We start from the raw sequence: 21970 nt of genomic DNA, 5'->3' as shown, positions 1-21970 counted from the left end.
TCTTAAAGTAAAAGAATAACCAAGTGAGACTTTTTAGTCTCAGAGTTGTCTTCAGTGCTTTGTATTTGCTAGTTTTTGGTATGGTTCTAAATTCTGTATCCATGTGAGATTGGTCCTTCACTTCACTCATTGTAAAACAATTTTCGGCCCAATGCAGTACATGCAGTAATACAGCCAGCTGAATAAAACTATCATTTTGGGTGCTTAATCAAAACCTTTACAGAAAATGTAAACAAAACAGTCAACTACACATTGTATTACAAGTTGTTTTATTTTGCAAATAGTGTTGTAAAAATTGTACATTAAGCGTCAGTATGGAGCTTGCTGAAACAAACTCTGTTCTTTATTACCAAAGTTCCATAAAAAATGTATTTTCCAACAACAATAACGCCAAGCAGCACTCAATGCTACAACACAAATATTTCATACATAAAACATAATACAAGTCAGTTTCTTATTAAACACCGGGATGCTTGCATTCTTTGGATGACAATTTATTCAGCTATAGCGACCACTATTTTTTCTTTACCAAAAATATGTACATCTTTGAAGGATGGGTAACAAATTCATTCAGAATGCTTCCAGGCCCAGAAATTAAATCAGTGCTGCTGTTTCACATATCAGCACATTCAGAAAGGCTGTAAGCATGGTTTCAAAGTGATTGAGTGCAAAAGAACAACAATGGATGATAATGGCTGACATTAAGGCAAGCACCCTATCCCAACAAGTAGTATGTACATTATCTCTAATGTGTCTAATGACTACATTTCCATCATCTACTTTTGTCACACCAGGACAGGTAAACAGCGAAGGATGAGAGCTATACCAGCAGATAAACTCTCTTTGGTTGTTAAAATCACCAAAAAACGAGAATTGACAATCATTAGAAGAGATAGGATTTGAGGATGATTAACGTCTGCCAGTATGTAATGGGAGAAGACCATTTCTACCCTTTTCATTTTCACCCTGTGATCAGGTTATAACAGTGCCTGTGGTTTTGGATTCAGGCATAAAGACTACCTGCTACATAGTTTCAATTAAAACAAAGCCTTCAAAATACTCCTCCATAGTATGAACAGATTTTTTTCTACTAGCTTTGTCATAAAATATTACAACAATAGATAATAGGAATTTTATTTATTGCATTCTGACTAATCAAGCATAACTTTATGACCACACATTTATAATTTGAGACCCCATATGCAAAGCAGTGACACACTGTATTCAGCATCAAGCACTTCAGGTCCTTAGGGTTACCTATTCTTGCCTCTGTCACATTGCTTGCTGGCTCATAGACCTTATCTTACACACTAACAGGGACCACTATCATAGCATATCTGATCAGACACACTGTTTTTTTCCAAAACACATCTAGACTATTTTCTCGTTATTTCATATTCTTATTCATCAGGTTTGGACACACCACACACAGATTGCTCCATCTTCTCCTCGTTTCCTGCTCCCGGCTGTGGCTCCAGAGGAGATGCAGACCCTGGCAGCTGGGCATCTGATGATGTTGAACCCGGTATAGCAGGTTTTGTGTTCTCTGTTATTTGGGGCAGCGGGACAGAAGAGGTTTTGGTAGAAAACCAGTATTTCACCAGGTCGCTCGTCAAGCCACTGGCTTCTATCAACTGTTCAAGCTGTACACAAAAAACATCTCAGTCAGTCACATATAAAAGCAGCAATTATACAATAAGTCAACAGAACTAAAATGAATTACTCCTTGTACTGTTGCAATACATCACATAAATAAGGGTGGATGATAAACCAAACAATGGTTGGAGTTACATGTACACTCAAAATCATTATTATTAGATTTTTTTTTAAGACTTAAATGACATGTAAAAAGCATAATGATCAAATTTCTCTCTGACCACTGATGATTCCACTGATTACGAACATTAGATCAGATTGTGTGATTTATACGTCATTAAATAATAAATGTTCAGAAATCAGATAATCAGATTTCGGTGTGCATGTGAACATAGCTAATTTCATAAGAGGTCATGATTTCAATATTATGACTATTCATGTGCATTTAATATCTTTACATTGTCTCCCAGTGATAACTAACTTAAACCATTGGTTAAATCTGCCCATCACTCACAGCATAACAGACGCTGACCAATAGCAATTGGAGGTGTGGTTGGGGAAAAGTGTGTTTGAGCATGGAGTGTCATGCCTACGATCACCATTAAATGTCAAAATAATTGCCCAGACCAGAAAATCTGTTTAAATGCTCTTCAATGCACATTCATCCATGCACTTTTATTTAATGATCCCTTGAAAAATAAATTAATAATTCATTGCATTTTAGGTAAATGAGTAAATTTGCCTAAATAGCAGTATTGGGACTGGTACAATTAGCAACTCTAACATTTAATAAGAAAATTTTGTATTCTCGACCCCACACTTTGACTTTACAACAATACACCACTATGGCCATGTTCAAATACAGCACAACATGTATGCATCTCTAAACTTTCCAGTTCCATACCTCAGACTCTTTAAGCCGGCCATTCTTGTTCAGATGTGTCTGCAGAGCCTGTTCATTCCCCTTCTGCAAATCTTCACTCAGTGCTGTGCGTTGATACGTCTCCAACCACTTCAACTGTCCGTTCTTCTGTACATATCTACAATCTCCAAACCAGCGGACCACCTCAGGCCTGGGCAGTCCTGTACCTGAGATCAGTTCATCATACTGGGTAGCACTGGGCCACTGTGTCCTGGCATAGATCTGTTTTAACATATGCAGCTGTTCAGGGGTCTTCTTGCCTCTATAAGCTGCCGGTTTGGGAGACACAATTGTTTTGGGTGTTGTGGAGGAGTGTTTTGAGGATTGGGTTGGACCTGGCGATGATGATGGTGTCTTTTGTAAATTAACAGAGGGGCTATCGGAAGCCTCACCCTCCTGTTTTGCTTCAGTCACCTTTAACATTTTAAGATTGATTTTTATTGGATTGACTTTAGGCTTTTCCTCATCCTCCTCATCCTCTTCCTCCTCCCTTATGGCCCGCTCCTCATCCTCCCTCTTTTTCTCAGCTGCCACACGTTTCCTCCGTTCTGTAAACCAGCCGTGGATCTCACGTCTGGTCATTTTAGTTTCAGCTCTGAGTCTGTCTACTTCCTCGTTGGATGGGTCCGGGTCTTGGGAAAAGCTTGCCTCCAGTGCTTTCACCTACAAAGTCAAAATCAAATTGTTATGCAAATAATAGTAAAGCAAAATGACATCCATGGAGGAAAAACTTCTGCAGAATTTTGAATGAAATTACATACAAAATTAAAAAATGCACACAAAAAAGTAAAAATGTACTCAATGTGCTTGAGTGCCCAACATCTGATATCTCTTGTGGTTATTGCCACTGTATCGAATTAGACTAATCCATGAAGACAAGCAGGTGATGCTATCTGACCAAGTTACAGGTCAGATCTGTGGAGGAGTGACCTCACTCACAGTAAGAAGCCATGTTTTTGAAGGAATTCTTTGCAGCTAGATGTTTATGGTTGCGAACACCGCACCAGAAAAATGACATGGGTATTTTAAGTATGAAACAAGACTTAACAGCCTAACAAATGTCACTTATGTAATTAATGTATTTATTATTTTTGCTGCTTCAAGTATTACAACAATTGCCTGTCTTACGTCCCATCTCCTCCCATGGTGTTTTCTCTATGCAAGAACTGTATGGCCAAAACTTCAGCCTCAAAACATAGAAAAACAAATGAATATACCATTATTCCAGATTGTGTGATTCTGTTACCTGATGTGGTTCTCTCTCTTTGTAGCGTATTGCAGTGAAGTCTGGAGATGGTGGTCTAGGGGCTCGTCTGGAGGGAGTGGTGGGAGAGGTGGGAATTTGTGATGGTGGTGGGCTCTGAGGAGCAGCTGTGTTCTTAGCGTCTGGTGTGCCACTGGTCTCCGAAAGATCCAGAGGGGTACCAATGTTAGCTGTGCCACTCCCTGGTGTACTCGGAGCACTAGTTGAAGTCTTGTCTTTGCCTGATCCTCCTGAAGTACGTGACCCTTTAAGATTACGCAAGTGGTAGCGCCTGTCACTGAACCATTTTCTGACTTCCCTCACTGTGAGTCCAGTTAAAGCAATGAGCCGATCCACTTCTTCCTGGTCGGGGAATTGGTTGCTCTGAAAACTATCTTTCAAAGCACTGAGCTGTTCTTGTGACTTTTTGCCCTTGTAAAAGCTGGGGTCCAAGAAAGGGTTGACAGGGGTTTTGGAGCCAGAGATGGAGCTGGAGGAAGCTGAAGGAGAGGGTGAGGAAGATTTGGAGGCGGGTGATGCGGCGTCCTCCATTTTGATGCTTGGAGAATTACTGGCAGAGGAGTGGAAATCATCAATATTTGTGCCTTGTGCATATTTGCTTGTAGTGTCTGTGCTGTCAGTTTGTAAAACACTAGGACTGCTGGATTTGGCATTTTTAGTATCACTGCTATTCTTACAATTGCTTTTGTTTTGGGACTCTAAATTACTAGGTTTACCATTAATATTATTTGTTTTTGCACGGTTGCTGGTAGCTAGACTAAGATTGATGACACTTGCCTGACTATTAGTAACAGAGCTGGATCCATTTCTTTTACTGGGACTAATAACATTGGTCCCTGCACTGCTGCTGCCCACAGTCCCTACCACCATACTAATTCCCTTGTCTGCCACCAGTGCGGCAGCAGGGCGAGCTTGCATCATGGGCCGGGCAGCTGCTTGTGGCTTGGGTGTAACAGCGAGTGCTACTGGAGCGCTGTTAACCTGAATACCATTGGCCATCATAGGCTGTGTAACAATCACACCCCCTTGGCTGACTAAAGACCCCTGGAGGATTTGGGGCAGGCCAGTCGCCCCCAATGACGCCGGCAGAACGGCTATGGTGTGCTGAGCAGGGCTAGTGAGACTCGGTGAACTGGCTGGTGCTGTCTGGATAATGGTATTGAACATTTTCCTTCTGGCCTCTTCAATTTCCTCTGGAGACCAGCTGATGCCCTGCTTCAGTCTCTGAGCAGTGAACCAAATCTTAATCTGCTCCTCTGGAAACTTGGTGACAACAGTCAGGTAGCAGAGCTCAGCCTTTGTGGGATACGGGAACTTATTAAAGGAGGTCTTCAGGAAGGAAGATTCATCCATAGAGGCACTATATGTCGGAATACTGCTTAAAGGAATCATCACCTAGAATGCAAAAACAAAGTATATTACACTACTTCTGTAGAAACACCTGCCAGACCTGTATGGGTGAAGACTCTTGCAAAATAAAAAGCAGTATGCATTGCTTATAACACAAGGATTAAATCGCCAACCTTTTGGTTAGTGAGTAATAGGCACTAGCAACATACAAAACATGTCCAAGCAAAACTATACAAAAATGAAATAAAATTACCTTAGGGAGGTTTTTAGAAGACTGTGATGATGAAGAGGACACATTCGATGCAGAAACAGATGTGGAGTGATGCAAATTTTTGTTCTGGACCACAGACACCACCTACAAATTTAATAAAACATTATCTTTTGAAAAAGTGAATTTTCAAAAACAGTCAGAAGAATTATCTGTGTGTTTATCTGTTTAAGTTTATGTTTATTTTTGGCCATGTGAAGACATATAATTCTTCTGCTGATGATAAGAACATTTTTGAACAATGAAACATAATATTTTATACAATTTGTTAAAATAAAAGTGCATGAGATATATATAAAAAAAAAAAAACCTTACTTGAGTTATAGGCGTCTTAAGCATTGGCAAGGCTCCAGAACCATTGACTATCTGTATGGCAGAGGGCATGACTTTAGCTGTGCCATTGTGGACCAGAGTGGAGACATGACTAACATTTACTGCTGTAGCACTTTCTTTCCGGTCAGTCTCTCTCGCCCCGGGAAGTGACTCTGCTTCATCCGATATAGTATGTGACACCACTATCTTTTTAGGCTCAGATTTGCCCTTGAGCATTCTCATAATAGGAGTTTTTGTGATCGCAATTTCAACATCCTTGCCAGCCTCTGTCCTGTTGAGTAAAGTCTGCTCCACCACAACCCTTTTGTCCTTCATTTTCAGTTGCAGAGTGGTATTCAAAGTGCTGGGGTGAACCCGGGCATTGTGAAGCGCTAGCCCTTCAAACTTTGCTGACGAAATCCCACAGGTGAGGCAAAGAAAGCTGGGGTCCGCACGGAAATCTGGGTGCCCACTGTATACATGGTCCAAAAACAAGTTAAGATCCTGCGTTTCAAAGTTGCAAGGTCGACAGGTATAAGTGTCATCTTTCTCCTCAGTTGTTTCTGCCTTCTCATTAGCATCCAGGGAATTATTTAGATCAATGTCCAAACTCCTAGATGGTCCCAGATACATGGGAGAATCCTGGTCTGCTTCGTCCGTGGGGCGTAGTACCTTGCTAGGGATCATGCAAGGAGTAGAAGACTTCCTTTTGCTGGCCATGGCGTGACCAGCTCGTTGTCAGGGGTGTGTGAGTGAGAGTACAGACCGGTTTCTGGTTCACTGTAGACCAGGCGTGGGGGTTGGTGGATGGGAGGGCATGTCCACAGCACAGGTCATTCGCTCACTGCAGTCTAGAGGCCATCCTGGAAGCAAAGTTGGAAAATCAATTTAGTTTTTTTTTTTTTTTTGTAAAATAGATGTTTTGATAATTTGTTGCAAACCAAAACATAAACAGCAGTAAAATGCAAAATGATTCAAGAAGATACAAAGTCATTCATACAGTGTTTCCATTTCATAGTATGTCCATCAAGAAGTGATTGATCAGTTGGTGATAATCAAGTGACACCAATTCTCTAGATTGATCACAACCACTCAGAGCTCAAACTACTGCTGTACTGGAGTTTTTGGGGAAAGCTCCTCTCGTCTCCCCTTCTGTCCCCTCCCCCACACAGCTCTGCCTCACTTCCCCTCACGCGGACACACCCCCAACCGAGAGGAGAGCGCATTCTGCATTTGCTGGCGTTTTCACTGCTGCAGTTTCACTAGACACCATCAAGAAAGAACGAACTCAAGGACAAACTCACAAAAATACAACTTGTCTAGAAATTAATATTAATTAAAATGACAAATCATCATATGTTGTGTTTTCTATTTAGAAACAAAGAGGTGAACTGATGCATGATTAAAAGGATGGCTCAAGGGCAATTAGTCAACTAATTACTCTGCACTGACAACTCAGGCTCAGGTAAAATTCATTTAAATTGATTAAGACAATTGCTTTAGAATTGCTCCAACATGTGTTAAAATCTGAAATATGTCATAGTTTGAGTTCATCTGAGGCTATGACTAAGTGATACACACTTCTTGATGTTTTACCAGTTTCAGAAAGTAGTCATCTACTAGTATATATTGTCAAGAATTACTGATGTAACAAAGTGTAGCCTTTATTACAGAATAACAGCTTGCCAGTGGATATTATAACCAGATAAAGTGCACTGAAGTTAAAAGCATTTTAAACAATTACTAGTTTGCAATTTAGTGTAGATCAGGCATTCCAGTCTATGAAACAGTGATGAATTGGAAATTGCTTTGTGGTTGTTTAACACTGACGAGACTAGAGAGCTGATGGAGAGTGAGGGGTTAACAGTGAAGTTTCCTCCAGTCAAGGGAACGTGATGCTCCACACACACACACACACACACACCCCAGGGAGACTAACTGCCCTTGGCCTAGGCCGCCATGCACCCTTCCAACACTCCCCTGCCATTCAGTTCTGCATCAGGGGGCACAGTGCTGCCAAGGTTGCCTGGTCACATGACCCACACAAAGGCTTATGGGTGGGCAATTCCAGCCATCCATCACGTGGTCCTGTTGGGTGTATGTGGGTGGTGGGGGATGGGATACGGGTGAGGAGGCGAGGAGAACGAGGGGTGTGAACTGTTGTGGAGGAAGCAGTGAGGTGTCTGAGCCAGGAATTTTCCTCCAACCACACCACCAGCAGCCCTGTGCCCTGCCAAGCCCCCGCCCCCCTGCTCCGTACTACAATCACAAGTCCTCACCCCTCCCTACTCCACTGCAAGAACTGGAATGTTCCAACCTAAAGCAACCTGGTGCTTGACTTTACCTCAGCCTTGAATATCACAATTTGATAAAATGTAAAGTGATATTTGAATCAGGGATACTCAACACTATGATACAGGTAGAGAGACTACACCAGGTGTCTATTGTTGAACTCCTCAGATCCTAGGTTTTACTCTGATGCATTCCAGATTTAGTCCTGGGTTATTTTCTAGCCCTGGCTTAACCGCAGTTTTGCTAGTCCTGATTTTGACCTGGTTTAGCCTTGCTACAAAATATTTGTGATAACTTGGTATAAAATGAGCACACCATAACATACTACAGTTGAAGTAAAATGTACTGATGATCTATGCCAAACCACTAGCCCTTATTCTCATATGAACAATGTTGACAAGCTACTGGCATGTTAAAATCAGAAGGCTTTATTCACTGGAATGCTGCATGCTAGTTGACTCACTGCTAAGAGTGCATCAGCTCTTCACTTTTCAAATGGTGCATACAGGTTCAGTGACCATGGTGTGATGGTGGGTTTGCGTCTGTTAGCTTGTGTGGGTTTCCTGTGAGACTTTAGTGCAGAGGAAGAGGAGATGTGCCGGGTGTGGTGTGGTGTGCGTGGTCTTCACCCTGCTTGTATTTGTGTGTGAGTGTGTGGGGGTGGATGCCTGCATGCCTGTCTGTGAGCCTTGTTTACCAAACTGGTAGTCAACACTGTCCCACTGACACACCGAGACAATATGTTTTGCTTTGTTTTATGGCCTGATGATAAAAAGTGAAGCATGTTATGAACAGTGATGGCCTTCGCAACGTCCTGTCTTCCTATATGTAGTCCTAGGTATACTGCAGTCTGAGACAGCTTATTGGTAGCAGATCCAACTTGTAATTTTTTAAACTAAAATTTAACTGGTGCTCAAATACCCTCAAAAAAGCTTTACTTAGCTGTAGCAAAAACAGATCTACTGTATTAGTGGGTCAACTTCAAGGCCGAATTCTAAAAAGGATTGTTTGATAAAACACAATCTATCAAACCGATCAGACGGTATAACTAAACTGTCTTTGTACTTCACATAATAAGTAGAGTAGACTCCAGGGCCAGTGTTTGGCCTGTGCACCACACTTTTGGGAGCCCTTGGTTACTTTTCTCAGTAACATAAGACCAGCAACTCTTTTATTGGCTTCTGACTTCTTCTCACTGTTCATCCAAGTTTGGCCTGGGGAGACAGGTCGGCAGCGCCACTGGTGTGTTACTGTCTCCCATGGCAACCACCTCCTACCCTCTCTTTCTCCGCCCATCGCTCTCTTTCTGTCTCCTTATAGCCCATTTCTCTAAAGTACTCGGCTACTGCAGACCCCCGTCTCTGTTGTGGCCAGTTTGCTGCACACATCAGTGGGACTGGTATTTGGAGAGTCACAGCCCTGCTCCTATTTCAGTGCGTCCCTGCATGGTGTTGATGTCTCCTAGCTAGGTGTGGGCGCTGTCGCCAAGGCGTGCCATTGGCCAGAGTTGACGCCTTCATGTAAGGGAGCAGTCATGCTTAAGCAATGGCTTGTTGGTGAATCTGGAGGTGTTTGTCTAAAGCCTTAAGCAGCTTGAGACGAGATGGAATAGAATGAACAATGAGAATCAGAAAGTCAAAGTAGAATCCACCTGGGCTTTGTGATGTTGCTGTACCAATATTACTGCTCACTCCACACCTTCACTACCAGCAGAATGAATTCAACCATTTCTCACGTATCAAGGCCAATTAGGCCTCTGTTAATAAGGTGAATCAAAAATGTATGCCCACATCCACATTTTTTTCCACATTTTAATTTATCTCACTCCCATTTGAAGGAGGGAAGGGTTGTCTGGGTTATATAGATGCTTGCAATGTTGAGGATACTGTCAGTGCAGGCGTTAAAACTGGGTTGCTGAGAGAGTAGGGAGAGAAAAATGGCGGAAGACTGTGCTCTGTGCTACCCAACCTAAAATGGCTGACATCACAAGCTGTTAACCAGCCAAGCAGAGCAGAGGCTGCTACTGCTGCTGACCAAATCCTGCATACAGTGGAAACATGAGAGGGCCACAACCAGATTGGCGCACACAATAATAACCAAAAATGCACTTTCTCAAGCTGCCATTGGTGTGGGTTTGCAAAAACTAGTGAATGTACAGAATTTTTTGTAAATATTTCAGAGTAACTGCTCCAGACAGAAAGAAAATCCAAGAAAAGACAATAACTTCAAACCCAAGCAGCAACATAATACTCTATATGGCCTGTTCCCAGAAGGTGTCACTAGGGCAAAAAACAATACGTCCATAATAAGGAAGTAGTCCATTGATTGTATTGCCTAAGGAAATCTAACTTTTCTGAGCTATAGGTATCATTCAACTGAAAATTCATTAAGGTATGACTTCAGTGGATCAAAAGGTGAGCTGTGTAATGTAGGGCTACAACTACCTGGATTAATGTCCCTGTGTCTAGGCTCACATGGACGTCAGACACAAATGAGCTGTCTGGGAGAGCTCCCTCTAATCCTAAGAGTTAAACTGTCAACAGTGAGGAAGATGATGAGGATGTTAACGTGATTCCACCCTTCTACTGAGAGAAAGGTTAGTGGGACATGCACATCATGTATATTAAACATACCCCAAAGACATTTACCAATCTAAAAAAAAAAAACAGGGCAAGATTTAAATAAACATTTAAGGTGGTATACATACAGCTGTTTTGGGTTAAAGGGTTTAAACACACACACACTATGCTACCCCGAATGTTTTGTAAGACCAATAAACGTAAAAGACAAATGTAAGCACAATGTTAAATTTTAACTAAATAATGATATGGGCAAAATAATATTTTCATAACTAAACTGACACTTTCTCACTGACGTTCATAAGTGAGTGCAGCAGCGTTAAACATTTCCGTCAGTGATGCGTGCTCTCTCACTCTATGCGCGTTAGGCGGAGTAAAGCCCACTCTGGATCATATGCTCAGGTACAGGGCACAATCAGACTGGATACGAGGCAGAACCCAAACCTCAGCCCAGTACCACTCTCTCCTCCCGTTGGCTGTCGCCATTTTAGGCAGGCGACATACAGCTGGCCAGCAGCACTTCGCCAAAGCCCACAAAGGTGTGCTCCACACAAGTTTGGAGAGGTATGAAGAGTTTCACATACATAACACAAAACCCACGCACTCACCTGGCTTTGTCTCGGGTCGCTTCTGGCGCTGATTTGTGAAAAGTTTACAGTGCTACGGGCTCAGAGCGGTACGCAGCCCGGAGGCGGGGGCGCAGCTGATGGTAACTTGGGTAAAGGGTCTCCTCTGAAACCCGACTGGGATCAACGTGACACAGGGCCCACGGTGCTCGTGTGCTGTGCTTGTTTTGCGCCTGGTGCTCTCGGTTTATCAGACACAAGGCAGAGGAGGAAAATACGGCAGACGTACCGAGAGAAGAGATGGACACGTGATACAGACGTCACAGACGTAGAGTTGGCGTGAGGCTCCACCGCGGAGAGAGAAAAGTGAGTCACATCTCGACCCGTTTAGCCTTGGCCGGTGTGGGGGGCAGAATGACTTTTAAAAGCCCACTGCACTGTGTGCCATTTTATCCTCTCAGGGCATAAGGCAGAATCTCACCTGTCCCCCTCCCCAGGTAACTAAAGTTCAGATCATCACCCTGAAATTAATGCACATTTGTTGGCTCATTACTGACTTGTCTATTCACATACATGCCTTTGCCTTTCTTTTTTCTTTTCTTTTTAAAAAAAAAGTCAAATAAAGGTGTCTAGGCAAGAAAATGGGACTTCTTACGTTGAAATGAATTAAATGAACAAAGTCCCTCAATGAAACACATAATATATCACCATCAGCCCTCTGAACTATAATTAACAGAACATATTTGCCATATATAGGTCATGTAGATCCATGATATTTGATCATTAGATCAAAAGCCCCCTACTGGTTTATCCAAGAAGCTCGAAATTAGACCTAATTAGTTCCTGGCTAGCCAGAACCACACGTAGAAATGACTGGCTGGTCATGCAAGCTATGGGAGCACCCATGGATCTATAATAATTACTTTTTATTATACTAACATTATAACACACATATTAAGATTCCATCAATGCTTTCCTTATCTTCACGGTGTAGTTGGAGACTTGGGTGTTGCGTTTGTTGTTATTATACTTTTTTTTTATCCTGACAAAAATTTGGCCCGTGAGATGTCCAAATTGCTTCCAATATTAAATAGTTGCTTTAAATTCTGCGATATTTTTTCATGCCAATAAGGGTCGCTGTTTGATTCATTTGTTTTAGGGACCGAAACGTCGCACTCTCTGATTGGTTCTTCGAGGCTGGGGTCAAACGTGTCTGCGCATGCTCAAATGGTTTTCTTAGCCGAGAGTCCAAAATCTGTCAGATCAGCGCAGCGTTTTTGGATTAATACCTCCACTTATTTTACTTACTGACTTTTCTTCAACTACTCTTCCACCTTTCCCACAGATAAAGCGCTTCAGTGGGTGGATATAGTGCCCTTAACTTTGGAAATCTAACAAAATGACGAGCAGTGCGAAGAGGAAAGAAGACAGTCATTTGGCGAATGGAGGTGTAAAACAGTCCACATGGACCAAAGCCCTCAGCAGTAACGCCGTTTGGGAGGAGAAGGTCAGCTGTCCTTGTAGGGGAATTGTGGGACTTCAACCTAACTCAAACTTTCAATACAAGGAAATACTGCATGTTGCTCCATACAGCTGATTTAAAACATGCTAACCTTTATGCTAAGGATTATGGGAGGCTATGGCTATTTAACTTATTTTAATCCTCTTGAGGGTCTTTGTTCTTTTTACTCGTGAACTATAAGGATTAGATATAAATGTCTTTTTTAATGTTTGTACATCAATACAACAGTACAAATAGCCCTTAGGCAAATTGGTTGATTAGTGACTGTTCATATATTCAGCTGTTTCCTCTTATTTATTAGGGTGTGAGTCAGTGTCAGACCTATTGTAAACATCCCTTCTGAACACATTGTATAAACTACATTGTTTATTTTTTTGTTTGTTTTTTTGCAGGATGAGTTTTTAGATGTCGTCTACTGGCTTCGTCAAATTATTGCTGTAATACTTGGTGTCATATGGGGCATTGCACCATTAAAAGGATTTTTGGGAATAGCCATGTAAATATGCTTATATAGTCCCCCATTCCATTCAAATACATGTCACAAGTAATACAAAAATCCTAACCTTTTTTTTTTTTTTTTTTTAGATTCTGCATAATAAATGCAGGGGTCCTGTATGTATACTTCAGCAGCTTTCAACAGATTGATGAGGAAGAATATGGAGGCACATGGGAACTCACTAAAGAAGGATTCATGACATCTTTTGCTCTTTTTCTGGTAAGAACACATGGATGGATGACTTGTGAAGACTAAACTAGAAACATGCATCATAATAACATGTACACAATCAAGTCACTTAAAACAAATAAAACCTTATGGCTCAAGTTTGAGTTTGGCCTATTTTTGTAAACACATATCCATGTAATCCCATATTTTGACAGCCTGTAAAAATAACATTTGCTGTTGAGCTGGCTGACTTTATTTATCTCAAATTATCACACTTAACTACATTTTAAGTTGTTTAAACTCTGCATTTTTTGTATTTAACTGGTGGTTGTCATGTCCTTTTCCAGGTGGTGTGGATAATCTTTTACACAGCCCTACATTTTGACTAACTTCTTCTGTGGACATTAATATCATTCTTGATCATGCCAAACCTCTCTGTGGCTAATGAGGGCGGTACATTATGTCATCACAATCTGCAGTGCTTCGTGGGAACCATGTTGGAAAGAAACATTTTTATATTTCATCAAGACATCTTCCATTACATTTTCAGTACTTTTGAGTTCAACACCAATTTCTGTAGGAACAAATAATGTACATTTTTAAGCATAAGCAATCCAGAAACTGATGAACAACTTTGGTAACAAACCCATTCTATTTGTGAACAAGCACATTTCCCCAACCTACTATAATTTATGTAAAAGGTTTAATTGCATTTGAATAATAAATTCTACTTAAGACCTAGCATTTGCTTTTAGTGCACTGTTCATCTAATCCACAGGGAAGGAAATATGCAATACATTTTCCCTAACCACAAAATGCTTTTGTGTATGGAAGTACAGTGCAGAGGTTTTATTATTCAAAGCTGTTTGAGTAATTTGGGTAGATTTGTTTTTCGGTAGCAAATCACACTGCATTAAAAGTCTTACATTATTTTAAACATTTTAATTTAAACTTGTCTGTAAATAAAAGTACAATTTGTAAATTCATCTAGTATTACATGGATTTGTTTGTACCGATGTTATATCTTGTTTGATGTAACATTTATCAGTAAGTATTTTATAGTGAAGGACATTATAAGGTCATTGTATTAATACTCTCACGGTTGATATTTAAAAGGATTGTATTTTCTGATCAACTCTTTTAAAAGTCAATAAATGAGGGGGAGTTATTTGACCTCCATTTTAAATGACAATGTGTATGCTATTGTTTTTAATTTTTTATTTAGAGACACCTGTATAAATGCACGTCTATTTCCACTAGTCACAAAATATACAAACAAATAATAATAAAAAAATAAAATCTATTCTGTGAACTGGTCAAAAGTTGTTTTTTTAAATGTCAAGATAACTTGATTAGACCATTGTGGTACAGGTAATAGGCTAATATACAAATGCTATAGAAAAGATTAGTATAAAAGTTTAAAGGCTTTTCCATCCAACAATGGTCAAAACGGCGGGCTATTTTTATAGCTACTTTTTCACCATTGACTGGATACATGACGTCGTTGCCGCTTGTAACACGTGACTTAGAAGCCAAGATGGCGGCTTCTCTCCCCACGAAGAAATTTTGGAAGCCGGGTAAGTGCATTAAAACACAACATACAAAGCATTCGTTAGACACTGTTGTCATCTTAGGGGTTGCACACATCCATCCATTTATTCATTCGTTCAGTTAGTGCTGTTGTGTTTTTAGTGAAGCTTCTTATCATCATGCTTGTGGTAGCAGAACTTCGTATGACAGCGCTAATAACACAGTAAATACATAGTGGTTGTTGATCAAGTTGCATTAATAAATATTTTTGTAACCTTAATTTAATGTAGTATATGCTACTGTAATGATAGGCTAACCCCTACCTCTGTCTTCACCATCTCCATCACCTTCTCCTGCTGCTGTCTAGGGTCTGAGGGACCGGGGATTTCAGAGGAACGGGACCTCACTTCAGAGACCACTGGCTCCCCTGTCATCTACAACCCGAACACTGCTCTGTCCATAGAGAATCAGCGGCAGAGGCTTCCCGTCTTTAAGGTTTTGCCCCATTACTAGCCTTAGGATTTAAGAATACCTGCATCAGTGCATCGCCTCATAATCATGTATTTCTTCACTGTATTCAGCACAGGAATAATATTTTGTACTTGGTTGAGACCTTTCAAACTGTCATCATTGTTGGAGAGACAGGATGCGGCAAAACAACACAGATACCTCAGGTTAATACGATCTTTTTTATGTTAAGAAGGGATAGTACTGCAGTGGACTGATTCTGATTGCCAATGAATAATTAACTATGACCTTGTACTTTTGCTTAGTGGCCTGTATTTCAACAATCTGGACACCACAAGCTATATTATAATTTATGCAAAGTTAACAACTTTTCTTATATCCACTGTAATCTTCTAATGCTTTTTAGTACTTGCTTGAAGCTGGTTGGGCTGCAGAAGGAAAAGTGATTGGGGTGACACAGCCTCGTCGTGTGGCAGCCATCTCTGTAAGAACTTCAATAATGTTACAACTATCTCTTGGTATTTTCTTGGATTAAACATTATTCTTGTTAACTATGGTCAACATAGGTGGCAGGTCGTGTTGCAGAGGAGCGGGGTGCTCTTTTGGGCCATGAAATTGGGTATACCATACGTTTCGATGACTGTTCTGATCCCCAAGCTACAAGAATAAAGGTAGTTTGACACGTTTGTGTAGTATTTTGACCTTAGATTTTTTTATCTTATTGTTATGCTCTGTTTTAGTTCCTTACAGATGGGATGCTGGTGCGAGAGATGATGGCAGATCCTCTTTTGAAAAAATACAGGTAAATGATAAATTGCAGCACTGCAGTTTTATTTATAAAATGTACAATATAAATAAAGTGGATTTGGATAATGCAGTGAAATTGTTTTAATTTAGACCATTGTATTTACATTGTGATTATTCTGTGCAGTGTTTTGATGCTGGATGAAGCACATGAGAGAACCCTTTACACAGATATCGCCATTGGTTTACTAAAGAAGGTAAGTGGTAGTTGAAAAGGAAAACAATTGTGCTTGCTGACAGCATTCTAATAGTTAAAGTATTGTTGCTTTTTCCTTAGATTCAAAAGAAGCGAAGGGACCTGCGGGTGATTGTAGCCTCTGCTACCCTGGATGCCAAGGTGACAGCACTGTTAAAATGAGCAGATTTGCTTGTGTTGAGAGAAAATAATTACCTGATAATATATCAGATCATGTACCTTTGATCTGACATCTGACAAACATGGATGAAAGACTGACAAAAGCAGGCCTTGAGCATGTTGAGAACAAAAGGCGTCAGCAAAAATGGTTGATAAAACTTCTCATCATAAAAAGTCTTTTATCCATACATGCAAATTTGTTTTTGCTGCTGTTGTAAGCTCTTTTTTTAAGAGGAAGAAAACACAGTTAACTTTCAAATACCTTAAATTTGATTAAAAAAAAATTGTATTTTGCTCGTGGTAACTCAGAACAATATTGCTTCTTAAGAAATTCCACGAGTTCTTCAACTTGAATGAATCTGGTGATCCGAGCAAAGACACATGTGGCATTCTGACTGTTGAAGGACGCACCTTTCCTGTGGATGTTTTCTATACTATCAGGTATAGAACTAATATGCTGAAAATATAATGTCTGTTGTGTGACCAATGTGTAATGATTTACTGTTTAATGTCCATTTTGTTTACAGTCCTGTGCCAGACTATGTGAAGGCTACTGTGGAGACTGTGCTGAAAATTCATGAGACAGAGGATGATGGAGATGTTCTGGCGTTTCTTACTGGGCAGGTTTGTTACTGTAATTTTAATAGTTAAAATGGGATTGCACAAATGTGTTTAATTTAACCAGTTTTATGTCTAATATTTCAGGAAGAGGTGGAAAAAGTAGTATCTCTTCTAGTGGAGCAAGCCCGTACTCTGTCTCGATATGGCATGAAGAAACATCTCCGAATTTTGCCTATGTATTCCGGACTGCCTTATGCTGATCAGATGAAAGTGTTTGAAAGGACATCCCCTTCTGTCCGCAAGGTAATTCTTGACTACAATATACACTGCAATTGCAAATCGCCACCATCATTCATTTACCTAGTATTTTATATTGATATTTTCTAGGTTGTGGTGGCCACAAACATTGCAGAGACTTCCATTACCATAAATGGAATAGTATTTGTCATTGATTGCGCATTTGTGAAACTGCGGGCTTATAACCCTCGCACCGCCTTTGAATCACTGGTTGTTACCCCAATTTCCAAAGCTTCGGCAAGCCAAAGAGCTGGAAGAGCTGGAAGAAACCGACCAGGAAAATGTTTTAGATTATATACAGGTAAATGGGTTCTTAAATTTTAACATGGGTGAATTTTTATATGGTAATGCACAATATACAGGTTAAAAATTGTCCATATATTGCAACTTATCTACAAGAACATTTTCATTATCACCTATCTCTAAGGAAATAAAGGAGCTGGCACTTCAGTACTTTAGTTTGCCCAGTCTTATTTCATTATCTTTGATTTCCACCGGTGTTCCTTTTCACAGAGGAGGACTATGAGAAACTGCCTGCTGCGACTGTGCCAGAGATGCAGCGGACCAATTTGGCTCCTGTCATCCTGCAGCTCAAAGCATTAGGCATCGACAATGTGCTGCGCTTCAGTTTTCTCTCCGTGAGTAGCTCATTTTGCTGCCATAGCCTCATGTAATGTGTGCACCCACTGTGAAATCAAATGTTCTTATACATTTTAATTAGTCGAAGTAGCTCCTAGCCAATAAACGTGCTCAATATATTTAAATACGTCAATATTTAAGAAGACTGTTTACGAATATGAATATTTGTTATCATATTAAGGATGTAAATAAACTGTTGACTTTTTTGCAGCCTCCGCCCGCACAGACTATGGTTCAAGCGTTGGAGTTGCTGTATGCTTTGGGAGGTATAACATCCATGTGTATAAGAAAGACAGATTATATTGTTTCAGGCTTGTTCATTTTGGTATAAACACATAGAGACTATCTCATTGTATTTTACTGTTTTTGTCTTTTCCCAGGCTTGGATCATTATGGCCGCTTGACTGATCCAATGGGGTTACGGATGGCTGAGTTTCCCCTCAGCCCGATGTTTGCAAAGATGCTTCTTGAGTCTGGAAACTTCGGGTGCTCCAAAGAAATTGTCACTATAGCAGCGATGATGCAAATTCAGAATATATTTGTTGTTCCTCCCAACCAGAAAAAAGTTGCTGTAAGTAAAAATATGATTGGTAAAACATTTCAATGAATCACCCTCTCAGCATTTTAGCCAATATATTATGACATGTGCTATCTCAATCCCACAGGCTCGAGAGCACCGAAAATTTGCTGTAGCAGAAGGAGACCACCTCACAATGCTAAATGTTTATGAAGCATTTATAAAGGTTATATTTTGAATGCATTCATTTTTATGTAATTTGTAATGTTTACTTCTAGTGTTAATTCTTATTACTATTTTACTGTACTGGTGAATGGTTTTCCTGCAGGTGTCCTGCAGTGATTCATTCTCTATATAAAATCTGTATCGTCACCAAACAACTTTATGTCCTCTTGTGGCTCTTACAGCCCCACTATCTTTTAAGGCACAGGTGTCAAACATAAGGCCCGGTGGCCGGATCCGGCCCTCCAAGACCTTTAATGTGTCCCTCGGCTGATTTTCTACTAAAATATTTTTATTATATTTTCTATTAAAATATTGGTAATTTTCTGCGGTGCTTGGCATAACAGTGTCTCCAGCGTCTCTGTGCGTGGCCCCTCCCACCAGAGCAGCATAAATGAAGACTTGTCTCTTTTCAAACGCTCTTAAAGGATGATAGTTTTGACTGTTGACCGTGACACCCTCATCAGAAAAATGTCAAAAATTAGAAAAGTGGAGCCGAGTGCAGGATTTTCCAAGAAAAATTTACTTATTCCTGTTTGCATACAAGTTCATGTTAAAACATTGTGTTGAAATTGCATTTTTCTTAAAGTTTCAGGTTGTTCATAATATAATATTTTGTAAAAGAAACAGTTCATCAGTTAAAAAAGATTTCTGTAATAGATTTGTGTTTCTCTGCACAATTATTTGAACTTATTGCTGTTTTTGGGGTATATATGCCATGGAGTTTGGATTCGGCCCCCGGACCAAAATGAGTTTGACACCCCTGTTTTAAGGTCTTGGCCTGCTGACACCTATAACCCCAGCCATCAGTTTCCAAATATATTCACCATATTTTCTGTTTATGTGTGCAAGATCTGGTTTTAGTAACTTTATCCCCATGAAATTTAACATGAAATGTCCAACTATTAGGTTTACCTTGTATGGCCATCTCATATTTCTCTACTGAATAGTTTTGTTTATCTTTCCAGCATCAAAAAAGCTCCCAGTGGTGCCAACAACACTTTTTGAATTATAAGGGACTGCTGAGAGCGCTGACTGTGCGAGAACAGCTGCGGCGTCTCATGAACAAATTTAAGGTGCCAAAGACGTCCAGTGAAGGTAAGTTTGCCAAAACAGTTGTGGTCCTAGCAAATGTAAAATTGCAAAACTGGTCACTATAATTTGCTGAAAGGTACCCGTGAGAGTAATGTGCACTCCACCGACAGCTCATAGTTACTGACTTTGACCGGAGCCTAAAGAGTGGGAAAGAATAAAATAATGTTCACATATTTAACATGCCATATTCCTCTGCTCTCACAGGTGACCCAGATGTGATTTTGAGGTGCATTGTGTCTGGGTTTTTTGCCAATGCCGCCCGCATTCACCACTCTGGTTCATATAGGTGATGAACTGTTTTCCATACATTATCCACTGAGAACAAATTCATTCTATTATGAAAGAACGACGAATTACTAGATATAAAGCAACACAATGAACCATTAAAATTTAGGATGAGGCAGACTTCATTACACCTGATCAACAGAGAACAGTAATTAAGTAAGTTATTTGCAATAAATAAACTGGCTTTAATTTTTTTTCCCACAGAACTTTACGTGATGATCGTGAGCTCCATATTCACCCTAATTCTGTGTTGTATGGAGAGAAACCTCCAAAATGGTGGGTGATATTTGCCTTGTACAAAATCTTGAATCTTGTTAAAATTTTACATTTTCTCACAATAGTCGTTTTATTTTCAGGGTTGTTTTTAATGAAGTGGTCCAAACAACAAAGTACTACATGCGGGATGTGACGGCTGTTGAGTCGTCTTGGTTGGTTGAGCTGGCCCCACACTTTTACAAACAGGCTAAGGTTAGTGCAAACTTAAACCTTTTAGAGGCACAGTCTTATGATGTAAGAGAATAACTATTAGTAAAATAGTTATTTCCTTGCAGTGTAAGAGTGTGCCCGTCACTGTTGACTAATTAAGATGTATTAACTTAGGTTAACTTTACTTATTTTACTTACTTACAAAGTCTTACTTCTTGTTTCAAGTCATATTATTTGCAATTTTGCTTTTAATTACATTGATTTAATTTAATACATTTATGGAAAAAAGCCATACATACACATAGTATTCTATGATGGCATCACATTCCATCATTAAGTTTCCGAAATGAGTGATTTCATTTTTAGATTTTAACCTGTGCCTTCTGCTTTGTTTCAGCACGGTTCACTGGCCAGTAAGAGGTCCCGGGTGTTGTAACTTCTGCCATCTCTCTACCATCTAATTTAGAAGCCCTGATTTCCAGCTGCCACGATACTTCATTCCATTTCATTGTATATAAATGTATTTATAGCCTATATTTATGGTCCACCTGCACAAGTCATTCATGCTATGGATCTGTGCTGAAACAGAAGCTAATGACTGATATTTGGTCTGCATGAAAAGCTGCTTCCTTTACTTTGATTTGTCTGTGACAATGAGAAGAAGTAATAGAAGATGTCTGAAGCGAGACTGTTTAGTATAGTAGGTAAATTCTAATGTGTACATAACTAGAACAGGTTCAAGCCATGTGAAGGTGCCACACCTGGGCCTTGGCTTCAGTATTTTTTTAGCTTGTGGTTTTGTTTTTTGAATGATAAATAATGAACAATCTGTGACTGTGAGGAGGTTTCACTTTGAGTGCCTTTATGTTTTTAATAGCATTAGATGTTTATTTACATGTTTTTTATTTATTTAATGCAGTTAAAGTATATTTACTTTTAATACACATTTATTTTGTGACCTTTGAAATGCCTCCAAACAACCTAGCTTCAAGATATTGGCCTTGTCACCATACAGTGCCAGTTTTAGTCCGTTTATTTCACATTTCAAAACAATGGAATGTGCAAATATCCTATGTTAACACTGTAAATGTAAAACTGTGAATTTAAACCTACAGATAAAGTGCAGTTTGTTTTATGATAACATGGAATCATAAGATAAATCAAAACTTGTTGCATTTATAAAAGGCTCCTTCACCATATACAGTATAACTTGCATGCTACTTTAACGCTAATTTCTGAATTTAATTGGAAATTACTTATGGAAAGTTCATGGTGGGATATGTGACTTAGCTAAATTGAAAAACATTGCTCAACATTGTTCATGAAAACAGAAACAAATGAATGCTTAATTATTCTTACCCCGTGTTAACTGAATGTAGATGTTTTTAAAATCTGTATTCTGTTATGATTCACTTTGACAAGTGTATATTGCAGAA

General features: G+C 39.8%; 3 protein-coding genes across 3 annotated transcripts; 2 read left to right on the top strand and 1 right to left on the bottom strand.

The window, feature by feature from the left end:
- Positions 1-252: 252 nt before the first annotated feature.
- zhx3b (zinc fingers and homeoboxes 3b) lies at positions 253-11482 on the bottom strand. Its single transcript, XM_020929696.2, has 6 exons — positions 11192-11482; positions 5716-6575; positions 5386-5487; positions 3765-5177; positions 2501-3181; positions 253-1643 (listed from the first exon to the last, which is right to left on the bottom strand). The coding sequence occupies exons 2-6, from the start codon at positions 6430-6432 to the stop codon at positions 1401-1403; spliced, it is 3156 nt and encodes a 1051-aa protein (XP_020785355.2). The 5' UTR covers positions 6433-6575; positions 11192-11482; the 3' UTR covers positions 253-1400.
- An 867-nt stretch (positions 11483-12349) lies between these two features.
- On the top strand, positions 12350-14321 carry rab5if (RAB5 interacting factor). Its single transcript, XM_020929944.2, has 4 exons — positions 12350-12656; positions 13064-13167; positions 13257-13386; positions 13683-14321. Exons 1-4 carry the CDS (start codon positions 12549-12551, stop codon positions 13722-13724), a joined length of 384 nt encoding a protein of 127 aa, XP_020785603.1. The 5' UTR covers positions 12350-12548; the 3' UTR covers positions 13725-14321.
- Positions 14322-14854: 533 nt separating this feature from the next.
- dhx35 (DEAH-box helicase 35) lies at positions 14855-21478 on the top strand. The gene is made up of 21 exons (XM_020929629.2): positions 14855-14912; positions 15233-15360; positions 15447-15539; positions 15740-15817; positions 15900-16004; positions 16074-16135; positions 16265-16334; positions 16415-16474; positions 16821-16933; positions 17020-17116; positions 17198-17356; positions 17441-17651; positions 17864-17988; positions 18201-18255; positions 18370-18560; positions 18655-18732; positions 19697-19826; positions 20028-20109; positions 20313-20384; positions 20465-20576; positions 20932-21478. The coding sequence occupies exons 1-21, from the start codon at positions 14873-14875 to the stop codon at positions 20968-20970; spliced, it is 2100 nt and encodes a 699-aa protein (XP_020785288.1). The 5' UTR covers positions 14855-14872; the 3' UTR covers positions 20971-21478.
- Positions 21479-21970: the final 492 nt, after the last annotated feature.

The sequence above is a fragment of the Boleophthalmus pectinirostris genome, unplaced genomic scaffold, assembly GCF_026225935.1.
Source record: "Boleophthalmus pectinirostris isolate CB_2022bp ecotype Guang Dong unplaced genomic scaffold, ASM2622593v1 HiC_scaffold_8, whole genome shotgun sequence".
Lineage (NCBI taxonomy): Eukaryota > Metazoa > Chordata > Actinopteri > Gobiiformes > Gobiidae > Boleophthalmus > Boleophthalmus pectinirostris.
Note: the sequence above shows the minus strand (reverse complement) of the source record. Positions and strands in the feature narration are given on the sequence as shown.